The following is a 16132-nucleotide window of genomic DNA, read 5'->3' on the forward strand; positions in this document are numbered from 1 at the left end:
CACGGGGTTAAGACTGTGGGTTTATGACACACATGAGAAAAGTTTTAAGAATGAGATAGAAATAAGTCACCCTTTTGTACAGGTAGAGGGAATTTGTGCACTGGGGGTTCTCCATACTGAGGAAAACAGAAATCTGGATGATTCCCCCAACACTCCCCCACCCCCACCTTCCCCAATCACCACTATTAGTTATCTGCATACTCAATTACAGATTGGGCTTGTACTCCAAGCCTGAAGATAACACCTGTGAAGTATCATACTCAAGGGCATATACACACAAACGGTTTCATGAGTCCCATGAAGCTGAAACCTGCCAGTGAATTCAGCTTGAGGTTTTAACAAAGAGGCCAATTAAGCTTATCCTGTGAGAAGTGACCTTCAACGGATGGAGCTCTCCTCACTAAAGCAAAAGATGTACCTAACCTGAGACATCCCGTCCGAGGTCTTTGGCAGTTTCATTAACATCACTCGTAAGGTCTATCTATCAATGAATGGGCCAGCTAGGTCACTAACTAGGTCACTAAGAAGTTCCTGGTGGTAGTACTGAAACCCTGACCCCTCCTCATAACTGGCTCTTGCTACAGGACAGAAACAGGCAGATAGGCACCAAAGAAGTTTCTATGGTGGGTTACAGTAGAGAGACAGAGTATTTGTTGTGTTTATTCTGTGCCAAGCACTGTGCTAAGTGACTCTAATAGAGGGAGATAACATATAAATGGGTGCTGAAAAGGGGGGGCAGAGTACCCAAGGTGAAGAGATGGAGAAGACCAAAGAATAAGTTAAGTGAGAGGGAAGCGAGCGTGGCTGGGACCCCTTGTGAAATGGCAGTCCCCACATAGAGAGTAAATAGCCATGTTACAGATGCTTAGAATGTACCAGAGAGTGATTGCAACTATAAGAGGCAATAATGGACTGCTGAGAAACAGTAATGTTTTCGTGCATAACAATTAGGAAGGAACAGCCTTGTTATTTTTTCCAGCAAAGGAAGTTCTAAAGCTTGAGAGACAATGCTCCCAATTGAGATACAGAGGTTCTACAAACAGTGCAGTAGCTGGTCTGAAAACAGGCATCATGAACATCAGGTATCAGCAACCTCCTCCTTCCTTTCCAGGAGAAAGGAAGTTCCTTGAGGGCAGGTACTATTCTCTCTCTCTCTCTCTCTCTCTCTCTCTCTCTCTCTCTCTCTCTCTCTCTCTCTCTCTCTCTCTCTCTCGCCTCCCTCTCTCCTCTCCTCCCTCCCTCTCCTCCCCTCCTCCTCCTCCCTCTCCCTCCCTCCCTCTCCCTCCCTCCCCTCCCTCCCTCCCTCCTTCTCTCTCTTTCTCTCTCTCTCTCTCTCTCTCTCTCTCTCTCTCTCTCTCTCTCTCTCTCTCTCTCTCTCCCTCTCTCTCTCTGTGTTTTTTGTTGTTTTTGTACTATGTCTCACACATGGTTGGCACTTAATGAACACTTATTAGATTTGTTGAAATTCTCTACAGGCAAAGAGAAAGAGAAAAAAGCAGCCAAAAAGGGCATGTTCTCATGAGATCATAAATATACCATTATTCATTTTCTCTTCTAACAGAAGAATGTACTCTTTGTCATCATTATCATCATCAACATAATAATAAAAATAACACTTAATATGTGCCAGGCACTGTGCTAAGTGCCTTACAAATATTATTTCATTTGATTCAACCCTGGGACATAGGCGCTATTATTATTATTCGCATTTTACAGATGAGGAAACTTGAGGCAAACAGGTGATTTGCCCAGCGTCACATAGTTAGTGTCACCTAGCTGCTCCTATAACAACAACCATCACCACAACCACTTGGTACTCATAAGGATTCTGGTCCAAGGTAACCAGAAAAGGTTTTTAATAGAAACTGTTCTTACAATTACAAAGGACTTATGATGAAAAATGCTATCCACCTCCAGAGAAAGAACTGGTGGATCTGAATGCAGATTGAAGCATACTATTTTTCACTTTCTGTATTTTTCTTGGGGTTTTTTTGGGGGGTATCTTTTCTTTTGCAACATGGCTAATATGGAAATACGTTTTGCATAATTACACGTGAGCAATCTATAGCAAATTGCTTGCCTTCTCAAGGAAGAGGAAGGGGAGGGAGGAAGAGAATTTGGAACTCAAAATTTAAAAACAAATGTTAAAAATTATTTATTATTTTCAATTAGAGGAAAAACAAAATAAAAAACAAACTGTTCTTAAAGAGCCTATAACCCTCAACTTAAGACAGAACAGAACATTTTGAACAACATTTAAACAAAGGTTTTGAAAAGAAATTCAAACTGGCTTCTTTATTAGTCATAGGTCACTGTTCCCAGCTGCACAGAGCCAGCAAACAGGTCTAGCTCTGAATTGGGTAACCAAATATCAAGAAGGGTCTACTCAACCGTATTTTATATGGATTAGTGAGGAGAAAATTATAGGAGCTCAGGCAGGTAGATAGGGAAGTGTCAGCAGCCACATGAAATTCAATGTAGGCTGGTAGTGATTGGGCACATTTTACATCCCACACCTTTTCATCCATTGCTATGGCCAACTTAGCTTCCATCTAGTTCCTACTGAGCTGCTGCTATCCCACAAAGAGAAGATAAGATAAGAAGTCAGGAGATAATGGGTAACCTCATGTTCATCTTCAACACTAACCAAAGAAACCTTCCAAAAAATTCAAGGCAATCTAATAAGTATTTACAAAGCACCTAGTATGTTCAAGACACTGTGCTAGGGTGTTTGGGTTTTACAAAGCCATAAAAAAAAAAAACCCAGTCCTTTGAGCAGGCAGATTTCAGAAAAACCTGGAAAGACTTACATGAACTGATGCAAAATGAAGTGAGGAAAACCAGGAGAACATTGTACAATGCATTAGGAAGATTCTTTGAGTTGCAGAGTTAAGGAGAATTGTAGAGGGGATAGATGAAAGGCAGGAAGACCAGTTAGGAGGCTACTGCAATAAACTAGGACAGAAGACATGCAGACTGAACAAGGATGGCTACAGCAGCAGTTGAGAAGAGAGAACAGCCCAAAGTTATAGTCCTGATCTTCCAAGTGCCATCTTTCATTCATTTGTTTATTTCATTCAACAAGTATCTATACTATATTGGCTCTTCTTCCTTTCTCTCACTCTGTACGTCTAGCTCTGGCAGAGATTATAGCACAAGCTTTAGGGCTCTTAAAACAGAGGGATGCAGAGGGAGAAGATTTGGGGTTCTTATAAAAGAAGCCACACCATAATAGGGCCAGCCAAAGGTACAGCCCTCTTTTTTATGTTACCGTATCAGCTAGGATCCATGTTCAGTGCCTACCCACCTCTTCTGCCTACCATCCTGCTTTCCTTGTATTTCTGCCCTGAGCTGAAGCTCTGCCTTACACATTTTCCTGAGGGGACACTCACCTGATTATGCTTGACAATGGCCTCATAAGAACGTCGCATGGCCCGGAAAGCTTTGGCCTTCTCCCGAAGACAGTGCTCCATGTTCCTGCACTTTGCCTGAATGAGAAGAAAGACAAGAAAAAAGGAGGTCACAAGTCAGGTACATTCACCTTTGCCGGTCTTTCATTCTCCTGGGTCCTCATGACAAGCAAGGACGTTAGCCACTGACATTTCTATAATCCTTTTGGATTAACAAACAGTAATAACTCACCTTGGCCTATCACCATAAGGTTTACAAAGTGGTTTGCTCATAATTCTGTGAGGCAGGCAGTGTAAGCATTATTATTCTCATCTGACCAAGGTGGAAACTGAAGAACAGAGAGTTAAGTGACTTCCCTAGAGTAATATAGCCTAACATAGATGATAAATGCTAATCAATCAACAAGCATTTACAAAGGGCTAACGGCTAGGAATACAAACACAAAGAAGGAAACCATCCCTTCTTTAAAGGGTCCTATGGGGGGGAGGGGGAAATATATACATATATATGTAGACATACACACACACGCATATATATATATACATATACACATACACACAGAATAAACATAAAAATAAAAACCAATATATATAAGGCTAATATATAAATACATACAGATACCAATATATACAACATATACAAAGGAGGGAGGGAGGGCATCAGCAGCTGGGTGGATCAGGAAGGGCTTCAAGTAGAAGGTGGTGGTACTTGAACTGTACCTTAAAGGCAGAGATTCCATGAGGTGGAGGTGAGGAGGTAGTGCACAGCCAGTGCAAAAGTATAGAGATAGGAGATGAAATGTCATGTGTTCAAAGAATAAAGAAAAGACCATTTTGGCCTGATGTTAGAGTAATACATCTTGTCCATAGGGGGAGGGGAAGTAACATACAATGAAGCCGGACAAAATGGTTGGGAATCAGAACCAAGATTAGAATTCATGTCTTTTGAATCGAAGACCAGTATTCCTTCTACTAGTGACTCTGAGGAAGTCACTTAACCTCTGTCTGCCTCAGTTTCCTCAATTGTAAAATAGAGATAACAATAGGACTGACCTCATAGGATTGTCTCGAGGATCAAATGAGAGCGCTTAGCACAATGCCTGGCATACAGTAGGCACTTAATAAATGCTTGTTCCTTCTCCCATCCCACCACCATACTACATTGCCACATACTAACATCTATATCTAGAAAACATTTAAAAGTTTTTGAATCATAGAATTTGAGAACTGAAAAGTGTCTCAGAAATCATCTAGCCCAAGGCCTTAATTTTACCAATAAGGAAACTAATGCCTTGAGAGGTAAGGTGACTTGTCCATAGCTAGATCATGACGGATTTAAATCTAGAACCAAAGTCTTCTGAGTCCTCATTTAGAGTTTTATTATGTCATGGATTCAACCAACATATAATAACTCTTACTACCTGTGTGACCCTGGGCAAGTCATTTAACTTTCCTTCTCTGTAACATGAGGGGGTTGGATGAGATGGTCTCTGAGTTCCCCTCCAGCACTAGATCTCTGATCCCATGATAAGAGGTCATCAAAATTGTTATCCTGTTTTGATCACTAAAATAAAAGTCTGCTGCACCATGTGCTAGAGAGAGGGATATGCTACATTGTATAATTTGGAATGGAAAATATTTGTTGTATATTCTATTTCTATACAGCAATAATAGCTTCCATCAAGGACGGTTCCTGTGGTCCTTTGGGTGTAGAATCTCTGGGTCCTGCTAATAAGCAAGGAACAACTGAAGGCAGCAACACACAGCAAGGTAAATGTTTAATTGAGAGATGGATTATACCTCTATTTATGCTTTTTGCCGCAAGTGTATTTGAAAGCAGAATGAATGATATCTTAAAACTTATTAAAAAGTTGGCGGCCCCAAAAAAGAGATATAAGAAACCTCCATAACCTTTGAAGAGACAGGGGATGGTCAATTTGGAATACTCCATATAAGGTCAGACTGTTTTTTTAAACGTCAGTCAGCCAACTATCATTTATCAAGCACTTACTGGGTGCCAGGCATAGTGCTAGGAGCTGAAGATTCAAAGAAAGGCCCCCCCAAAAAAGTCCTTTCTCTTAAGAAGCTTATAATCTAGTGAGGGAGACAATCAGGGTGTGCTAGAGCCAACTTGAATTTGAGCCGACTGTTAAATTTTTCAGTGTGGGCATTTATACCTCAGAAATTAGCAAATGCTACAAATCAGGGCTTGATTTATTATTTTGCTGACTGTTTAGACTTAAGAACGTGATGGAGAAAATGTTAATAATGCCATTCAAATTAAAAGTGTGGCATAAGCACATTTTTCAGAGAGCTGGTTATTTCAACAACCAGCTGTTGACAACCAATTGATGTCAAATAACTCTGTACAAATAAGATGTATGATACCAAAAATAAATTTGAGTGAGTCTCAGAAGTAAGATACTAATATTATGTTGGACTGAAAGTCTTCTTGCAGAAGGTGAGACTTTAACTGAGGCTTACAGGAAGCTAGAAGGAACAAATGAAGCAGGGAAACCTTGTAGGGATGCAGGACTAGTGAGAACGCTCAAAGTCAGGAAATGGAGCACTTGTTCTGGGAACAGTAAGGAGACCATTGTCACTGGATCAGAGAGGAGGAAGGTGTTTGAAATCTGGAAAGGTGGGAAGAGGCTGGATTATGAAGAGTAGAGGATTTTATATTTGATCCTAGAGGTGATAGGGAGCCACCGGGCGGGGCCATATGGTCAGATCTGTGATTTCAGAAGATCACTTGGGCAGCTGAGTAGAAGACGGATTGGATTGGGTCAGAAAAGCAGAGCAGGTTAAAGTCTCTGGACCCATCAGCATTGGCATTGTCGCATGAGTGGCTACTATACTTCCAGCCTAAGCAAAATAGGGAGACTCAGTCTCAAAAAACAATGTGCTAAACTGGTTACTGGACTTAATGATGCTGTGAATCTTTAGTAATACAATCTCTAAAGAATCAAAATGGTAGGTGGCCCAAGGGGCATGGCAAGATTAAAGAGATGGGAATGTATTACCAAAGATGACTGATGTACAAGAAGTGGTATAAAATATTTCATACATGATCAGAAAAGGAAATGCATTGATCATGTAGTGAGAGAAGATAACATGGGAACAACCAGCCCCAAGCACTTCACTGATAATCTTGAATGTTAAAACGTTCATGGGAAGATCTCTGGCACATTGGGCAGATCTTCTGTGAAGCATTTATGAGATGATACAGATAAGAATCACACAGAATGAAAGGATGGGTAGATTGGCACGACTGGAGGGAAAAGCTAGATCATAAGTGCCAGCCCAGCCCAGAACTTGGCACACAGTAGGATTTTCATAAATTCTTGGTTAATAACTGATTGAAGGCTGAAGACAAGAATGTACCTGATTTCAGCAAAGTGTATGAAAAAGCTATTTGTCTTGTAGAGAAATGTGGGCTAACTAGCTGGCTGCCTGCCAAGGATGGGGTAGATGGGATTCTTGCATCAGATAAGAGCTTGAAACAGTGATTCCTTAAGAGTTGAGAAATGTATTTCAAAGGTTAAGGTTATTTAGCACTGTAGTGCATAAAAATACAATGCCAAAGGACATCAGCATTAAATAAATGGATTGCTAACTGGTCAGGGCTATTCCCTTGAACATGTATGTGCCACAAAAGATTTTTCCTTTAATAGCTTTTAGGTATCAACAAATGGAGGGGCAGCTAGGTGGCTCAATGGATACAGTGCTGAGCCTGGGGTCAGGCCCTGAATTCAAATGTGACCTCAGACACTTATTAATTGTGTGACCCTGGCCAAATCACTTAACCTTGTTTACCTCAGTTTCCTTATCTGTAAAATGAGCTGGACAAGGAAATGCAAACTACTCCAGTATCTCTGCCAAGAAAACCCCAAATGGGGCCACAAAGAGTCAGACATGACTGAATAATGACTGGAAAATAACAGGATAACAATTTAGGCAAACAGCTGACACCTGGCAGGCTACAGGTATCTGGGCCCTGGATTATTGTCACTCCAAAGCACTCTATGTATATACATGTGTACACACACACACACGGCCCTATCATTGTTAAGGTGCTTAGAAACAAGTCATTTAATATGTTTCAGTGATTCTCTAGGCATGGCAGGTTGGACGAGGAACAGCTCAATTAGCAACTTCTCCAACAGATCTCCTTCATGTAGGTTCTCCCTCCAGCTGTGTAAGCTCTCTACTTCTTCCTATCACATGCAATTCTTGGCCTTGTTCTCTCATAAACAGCAAGATGCACTACTGTAACTGCTAGGTACTGTTGTTATTCCCATTTTACAGATAAGGAAACTGAGGTGAAGTAACTTGTCCAAGGTCATACAGCTAAGAAGTATCTGAGGCAGAATTTGAACTCAGGTCTTCCTGACTCCAAGTATAGTATTCTGCCCACTCCCCAACACTACCTCTCTTTTTCCAGTTTTCAAGATTACTCTTCTACAAGTTCCTATATAACTTTGCACTGTTCCTTAAAAAATCTAGGCCTTAACCAACTGGGACTTAAATACTTTCCTAATCCATAGCCATACTATAGCTCTCTAAATTTTTGAAGACCAAAGTTAAAAATAATAATAAAAGTCTCAGCTTTTTACCATGTCTCCTGGAAAGATGCTTTCAACCTCCTCTAGTAGGCAACATTTTCATTTATTCTTCTTAGGCCTAATGAATTCATTCTTCTACAATTTCCTTTTATGTCATTTGTCAGTGGTTTTTCACCTCACACTCTGCTGTTGTGATTTTAGCATCAAATATGTCTTTCTCTAACAAGCTGGCCTACCATCATTAAGCCACGAATTTTTTCTGATGTGGTTATGAGTTGTGCTGAGCTGAGTCAGATGATACCACGGAGTCATAGAGCTGAAAAGGTCTTTAGAGATATGACATCAAAGTCTAAACCCCCCAAGTTTTAAAGCTAAAGAAACTAGGTCCAGGGAGGAAGTGACTCGCAGAGAGCCACATTGCTAGTTAGTGACTGACCCTGAACAAATCAATGAGCTTTTAGAGCCTTTGCTTTTCTTTCACGGGAAGACAAAGGTTGGATTAGATGATCTCCAGCGGCGCTCAGGACAGGCAATGGTACACAGTGGGAGGGGTGGTGCCAGCCAGGTCTGGGCTTTGACGACCAGCATTCAGGGTCTGTCTCTGGCACTTCTTAGCTGCCTGATACCAGGCCAATCCTTCAGGCTGTCTGGGCCTGTTTTCTCCCATGGAAGAAGATCTGGACTGTCCAATCTCTAAAATCTCTGCTATCCCTACCTTTAGTCTTGGCTCTTTCCAATCCCTCCCTCCCACAGCTACCAAAACGATAATCTAAGGCACAAGTTTGAGCATGTCACTCCTCTTGGACCAAATGCAAACTTCTGTTCAGCTTTTATGATTCCCTTAATCATCCAATTACCTTTCCAAGCTTAATCAATAAGCAATGATTAAACACCTACTATGTATCAGGCACTGGTACATACATACATACTACATACAAAGAAAGGCAAAATAAATCCCTGTCGAGGAGCTCACAATCTAATGGGGGAGACAGCATGCAAACTATAAATAAACAAGCTATGGACAGGATAAATAGGAAATAATTAACAGAAGGGAAGTATTAGAATTAAGAGGGATTGGGAAAGGCCTCCTGGAGCAGGTGGAATTTTAGCTGAGACTTGAAGGAAGTAGGCAGAAATGAGAAGGAAGAACATACCAGGCATAGGAGACAGCCAGGGAAAGTGGCCTGAGCAGAGAAATGAAGTGGCTTTTTGGAGGAACAACAAGGAGGCCTGTGTCACTGGATCAAAGAGTGCATGGGGGGCTGTAAGGTATATAAGAAGACTGGAAGGGGTGGGGAACTAAGTTATGAAGGTTTTCAAATGCCAGAGGATTTTATATTTGATACTGAAGATGACAGTCACGGGAATTTTTTGAGTAGGGGATAACATGGTCAAACCTGCAATTTAGGATGATTAATCTGACTAATGAGTAGAGAATGGACGGGAGTGGAGTGAGACTTGAGCCTGGGAGGTCAACTAGTTGGCTACTGTCGTAATCCAAGAGTGAAGTGATGAGGGTCTGTACCAGGGTGGTGTCAGTGTCGATGGAAAGAAGGGCCATGTGTGAGAGATGTTATGAAGGTACAAATGACAGGGCTTGGCAACTGACTAGATGTTGGGGGGGGAGGTGACAGACGGTGAGGAGTCTAGAATGACACTAGGTTTTGAACCTGGGGGACTGCAAGGAATGTGGTGCCTTTGATAGTAATACAAAAATTTAGGAGTGGGCAGGATTTGGGGGAAGAGATATTGAATTTAAATTAATTATATTAATTATAATTATAATTCCCTTTTCTCACAAACTAGTCTACTTGCTATCCTTTACATGCAAGATTCCATCTCCCATCTCCTCGCTTTTGAACAGGCTGTGCCTCATATCTAGGGCTCACCTCTGCTCTCACTTTCATTTCTTAAGAATCTTTAGCCTTCTTCAAAGTTCAGCTCAAAAGCCACCTCCTAAATGAGGCTTTCCTGGACCTCACAGCTGCTAGCGCTTTTCTCCCTCCCCCACAATATTATTCTGTATATATTTTATAGGGGCAGCTAGGTGATGAAGTGGATAGTGCTGGGCCTGGAGTCAGGAAGAGTCATGTTACGGAGTTCAAATCTAGCTATGTAACTCTGTGCAAGCTACTTAACCCTGCCTGCCTCAGCTTCCTCAAGTGGAAAATGAGCTGGAGAAGGAAATGTTGAACCACTCTAGTATCTCTGGCAAGAGAACTGGGGTCATTAAGAGTTGGACATGACTGAACATTGATATATTTTGTATATTATATGCATCTGTATGCATTATTGTCTTCCCCTAGAAGAATGTGAACTCCCCGAGATCAGGGAATACAGCATTTTTATTCTTGTATCCCCAGCACCTTACATAGTAATTGATTAGGTCCTAAGGTCCCTTTAAGCACTAACATTCTAGGATCCTATTGCTAAAATAGGTAGAATAGCCTTTTTATTCTGTCCTAGGAAGTGATAATTCCAGAGTTCACTTATCCTTCACGGCCTCCCACTTCTACCAGTTCCCTGCATGAGATTTTCTTCTCCCGGTGCTCTTAGATAAGCTTCCCCAGACTCCTCTATTATTTAAACTTTCTTCCTCAGGACACTTTGTTGCCATTTCTAGGCTGGTCCACTACTTTTCTGGGTTCCCGACATTTGTATATATAATTATCTTGGCTGCTGTATCTTACTCACTGAATTCTGGGAGAGGCTCTTCTCCTTTCCTTATTTGGCTGCTGCCATTTCCCTCTGAAGCCTCCAGTCTCACCTACATATCCTCTTACATAACTCCTTCCTAGTATGAGACTCACTCAGGAAGCAGTTGGCAGCTATTGATAAATAATACCTAGGGCACAAGCCCTTGAATAGTGGAAAATGCATGGATTTGGAGTCAAAGAACCTGAGCTTGAGTCCTGCTTCTGTCATTTACCAGCTATGAGACCTTGGTTGAGTCATTTAACCAAAATCTCAGGTTCCTCTTCTATAAAATGATGGGGTTGTATTAGATGGCCTCTTCTAGCTCTTTCAGATCCTGGACTCTTTAGACATAGCAGTCAGTAAGTCTGTCAATAAACATTTATTTAAGCATCTACTATGTGCCAGGCACTCTGCTCATGTCCGCCATGTGCTTCTCCATTGCCCTTTTGGTCAGACAACAACCTGTTATTATTGTTGTTGTTTTCCAGGTGTGTCTGACTCTTCGTGACCCCGTTAGGGGTTTTCTTGGCAAAGATGCTGGAATGGCATGCCATTTCCTTCTCTAGCTCATTTTACAGAAATTGAGGCCAACAGGATTAAGTGACTTGCCCAGGGTCTCACAGCTAGTGTCTGAGGCCAGATTTGAACTCAAGAAGACGAACCTTCCTAACTCCAAGTTTTCTATCCACTGCATTGCCTCGCTGCCCCCAACAAGCTTTTAGTAAGTGCCTACTATATGCCAGGGCTTGTGATAAGCACTGAGGAGACAAAGGAAGGCAATGAACAGTCCCTGCCCCTGGGGAGCTCCTGGTCCAATGGGAGAGACAACATACAAACAGCATACAAACAAACAAGACATATACAGGAAAAACTAGAGATATCCATCAAGGGGAAGGCACTACCATTAAGGGGGATCAGGAAAGGCTCCTACACAGCTGGGTATCTGAAGATAACTTCCTGCCATAGAAGCTACTCTCTAATATCTCCTGTTCCTGTCAACCCAGTCTCTTGACTGGGTTCCACACACACTGCTTCTCTTGATATCTTCCTCCCCACTCCCCATCTGCAATGGAATATCAGCTTCCTGAAGGCAGCAGCTGGTTTGTTTTGTCTTTGTATACCCAGCACCTAGCAGAGGCTTAGTAAGTGCTCATCGAGTTAATGGGTACAGGTATGCTGGGGGATCCGCCCAATATATAAGAGCACAGATTTAGCGCTGGAAGGTACCTTGGAACTCGTCTAGTCCAGCCCCTTTCATTTCACACCAGAGGAAACTGAGACCAGAAGTGAAAGGCCTTGCCACCCAAGGCCCCACAGGTACCAAGTCACAGAGCTAGAATTTAACCCCAGGTCCTCCAAGCCAGAGGCAGAGACAGCCCTCTTTCTACACTGCTTGATTATCCAAGCTCCTCTCAAAGGAAAGGGTTAGGCGCAGCTAGGTGGCGCAATGGATAGAGCACCAGGCCTGAAGTCAGGAGGACCTGAGTTCAAATCCAGCCTCAGACCAAACACTCGACACTTACTAGCTGTGTGACCCTGGGAAAGTCACTTAACCCCAACTACCCAAAAAAAAATCAAAGGAAAGGGTCAAAAGTGACTAGAGACTTGGTTTCCAGGGTCCTAGATGTTGCCAGAAGACAGGAATGAGGTAAATCTCAGACTTTAGTATTCCATAGAACTGGGAGTGAAGAGGCAGCAAGCCTTCTAGATTTGGAGTCAGAGGAACTAGGTTTGGAATCAGAGCTCTGCTACTTATTACCAGTGTGGCTGTAGGAAAATTGCTTAACCTCTCTGGACCTAATTGTAAAATAAGGAGACTGAACTAGAAAACTTCCATGGTTCCCTCAGCTCTACATAGGACTTATTATCTGTAGGAGCCATGTGTTTGAAGGTCAATTTACTAGGAACTACATAGGAAGAAGTCACTTAGACCAACACTTCACTGACACTGGTGAATCATATCACCTGCAATCCAGCCACCATTTTCAGCCTCATTCCCTCCCAACTGTACCCCAAGATCACCATGGGCTCTGAAAGACGGTTTTCTGCTTTTATCTTTCCCAGAGCTATGCCTTCACTCCCCAGCCATTTCCAAAGCCTTGAGTACCACTTCCCACCCCACCCCCTTCTGACTCCCCTTTATGTGTTATCTTGTCTCAGTAGAATGTAATTACCCTGAGAGTAGGGGGTGTTTTGCTTTCATTTATTAATATCCCTGGAGCTTAGCACAGTGCCTGGCACAAAGGAAGTATTTAACAAATGCTTTCTTAATATCAGCACCAATACCCTCGTTTTAAAGATAAAACCATAGGTGAAGTGAACTGTCCAGAGTCACACAGGTGGCTGAGATATGTCTTGAACCCAGGCCTTTCACTCCAGATCCAACGTGCCATGCACTGAACTTTTCCTGTAACTTGTTCTCCTCCAAGGAAAACGCATATGGCATCCTCTTCTGAGACCATGCCCTGGGTGACTTAGCTCGCTTAGCTTTAGAATGATGGCCCTGAAACTGTAACGCCCTGGTTGGTAAATCATTAATATGGATGCCCATGGCCTGCTGTATCTTCTTGATCCCAGACCTCTGACTATGCTTCACATCTCATTTGACTGTCTAACACTTAATTCCCCATGATTGCCTCCCTACCAATCTTCCTCCTCTTATTCTGGCAACAGTAAGCAAATCACTACTGTTGCTTCTAGAATGTCTCAATCGATTTTCCTAGGGCTCAACTCCCCAACCCCAGGTAAGTTCTAACCATTCTTCTTAGATCACTACTGCTGTATTTGTGTTGTGTGAGCTTCTATATATCTTTTATGGATCTTGTATAAACATGGTTTGTTTGCATGTTGTCTCCCCCATTGTTAGAAGGACTGGGGTTTTTGGCCATTTTTTAGGATCCTCAGGCAAGCCCCTGAAAGGGGGGACAGATTTGGGTAGCCCTGGAGTGGCATTTGCAGCAGGACCTTTGCTCAGCATCTTACATAGTATGTGAGTTCCAGGCTTAGTGACAGCGGGCAGGAATACTAAAAAGTGGCAGAAGCGGACACCACACTTCTTGCCCAGCTAAAGGATTTAATTAAAATGTATAAGCAATATGCTCAGAGGACACTTTTTCCCTTGAATTCTTTCCCTCCCTTTCTTCCCCTTCCAATTACAGAAAATCTAAGACCTGGGCAGGACAGAAAGGAACTACTCTGACCTTTTACTCCTTACCCCAAGAGGGGAATTAGGCAACAGGCTAGAGGGAGGAGGGAAGAGAGGACGAGGTGAAAGGAGGGAGGAGGGAGGAGAAGACACAAGAGGAGGAAGAGCAAGGAAATCTCAGAGGGTGTATTTCAGCTGGCCAGGCTTCCCCAATACTAGCTAAAAGCCACATGAGATTATCCTGCGTGAGGCACACACTCATGTAGAGGTTGGTGAGGTTAAGAAGACAGTGCTGAACTTGGGGTCAAAACCTAGTTCTGACCCTTAACCCTCTCTGAGCACAAATTTTCTTCACCCACTTATCTCACAGGGTGCGGAAAATGCTTTGTTAAACTCTAAAGCACAATGTAAGTGCGAATTGTCATTTTGTCACAGAATCGTATGTATAGCGTTTGGAGGGAGCAGGCATTGAAGTTATCTAGTCCAACTGCCTCATTTTACCGATTAGGAAACTAAAGCCCAAAGCAGCAAAGAGACCAGCCCATAGAAGCTGGAAAGCGAGTAGCAAGCAGAAGAACCCTGGGACACCAGATCCTGTTCCTTTTCGCATGAAAGACTGAGGGGACCAGGAAAGGGTTCCTGTGGGACCTCTATGATCCCGAATAAACTACGAATTCTACGCTCATCCCCTGGGCCACCTTGTACGCTTCGGCCCGGGGGGATGGAAGGGATGCGGGTCAGTGGAGCGGGAACAAGCGAGTTAGCAGGGGGCGGGGCCAAGCTGGGCGGGCCAAATTCAAGCTCATGCTCAAGCTCAGGGGAAACTCCAGGCTTGCGTGCAGCAGCTGGGGGCCCAGCCCAGGCGCCAGGTTTTAAGCGCGCGGTGCGGCCTCCCCGGGTGCGCCCACTGCAGTATTCCACCCACGTGGCCGAAGTCCCGCCGGTGGCCCGGCGGGCAGCCCCCCTCACCCGGTAGTCGCGGGCCGTGCCCTGCACGGGCTGTACGCGGTGGCCCTGGTGCCGCGGGTCGCCCTGGCACGAGCCGCACAGCAGCTCCTTGTCGTCCAGGCAGAAGAGGCTGAGCTGGCCGTGGTGCAGGCGGCAGAAGCGGGGCCCCCGCGGGCGGGCCGGGCAGGCCTCCTCGCGCAGCAGCTTCTCCACCAGGTTGTTCAGCGTGTGGTTGGTGCGCAGCCCAGCCGGTGAAGCCCGCTCCTTGCACACAGGGCAGGCGGGCGCGTCCTGCAGTTCCCAGCAGCGGCCCACGCAAGCCCGGCAGAAGTTGTGGCCGCAGCGGAGAGTCACCGCGTCGCGGAATGGGTCGTAGCAGATGGCGCAGAGCAGCTCCTCCTTGAAGGAAGGCGACGGCCCCACCGAGCCGCCGGCCCCCGGTTCCATGCCGCTGCCCCTGGTCTGACGCGCCGCCCTGAGCTCCCAAACTTTCCAAAGTGTGCGTGGCCCCACCCCGCGGGTGACTCAGGCGTGGGCTCACCCCACCCTACACCACCCCACGCAGTGCTCTGAGTGACACCGCAGCTGGCCAACCACTGTGGGGACGGTTTGCCCATTTTCCGTCAGCCTTGCTTCTCTTAAAGCTACTGCTTTCTGGGCGGGGCTGGAAGGTGCCCTGCGGGGGATGGGGGAGGCCTGGCACCTCCATTCCTATTCCACACCCCACCCTCACCCGTGCCCATTCCCACAGTTTGCTTAGCTGAGCTGAAATGTAGATTCTCCCCACCTCTCTAAGCAAAAAACCCAATGCATTACCATAACCCAGTTTCCCACTTGGGATCATCAACTGAGTTTCTAGAAACCCCTCCTCTTCCCTCTTCACCCCCATCCCAAATCCAAAGGCCGGAGCACTGGGGGCCTGGGTCTGAAATGCAGGAGCTAAGAACAATTTTCTCGATTCTGAATCTATTCTTAACTCATCAGAAGCAGAGGTACTCCCTCTGTCGGTGGAGAATGCAAAACCACCCCTGCCCTTTGATCCTTGCTTTGTTTCTGCTTTTCGAATGCTTTTATGCCTATCACCTCCTGTTATTCCCATTTTACAGAGAAAATGGAGGCACAGTACGATGAAACTAGGGCAGCTAAGGGACTCAAGTGGGGAGGAAGTGGAGGTGAAGAAAATATATAGATATAGAGAAAACATGGCCTGGATCTGGACTGGAAGAACTGTTTGTGACTCTCCAAGAACAGTTAAAAAGGCAGCTTGGGCAGTGAGAGGAAATATCTGGGTTCAGTCTTGAGTTCTGTATACAAATGACATAATAGTCTCTGCCTCTGTCCTATCAATGGAGGAAATTTCCGCACTG

The 16132-nt window shown here is 44.3% G+C and overlaps 1 protein-coding gene across 1 annotated transcript in view; it reads right to left on the reverse strand.

The window, feature by feature from the left end:
* TRIM35 (tripartite motif containing 35) overlaps positions 1-15382 on the reverse strand; it is a 32963-nt gene extending 17581 nt beyond the window's left edge. Inside the window, exons 1-2 of the mRNA XM_020983972.2 lie at positions 14787-15382; positions 3393-3488 (exon numbers count right to left, since the gene is read on the reverse strand). Of these exons, the coding sequence (XP_020839631.1) occupies positions 3393-3488; positions 14787-15212 (522 nt within the window). The 5' untranslated portion in view covers positions 15213-15382. The remainder of the gene's footprint in view (positions 1-3392; positions 3489-14786) is intronic.
* Positions 15383-16132: the final 750 nt, after the last annotated feature.

This window comes from Phascolarctos cinereus, unplaced genomic scaffold (genome assembly GCF_003287225.1).
Source record: "Phascolarctos cinereus isolate Bilbo 61053 unplaced genomic scaffold, phaCin_HiC Scaffold_2;HRSCAF=192, whole genome shotgun sequence".
In the NCBI taxonomy this organism is placed as follows: domain Eukaryota; kingdom Metazoa; phylum Chordata; class Mammalia; order Diprotodontia; family Phascolarctidae; genus Phascolarctos; species Phascolarctos cinereus.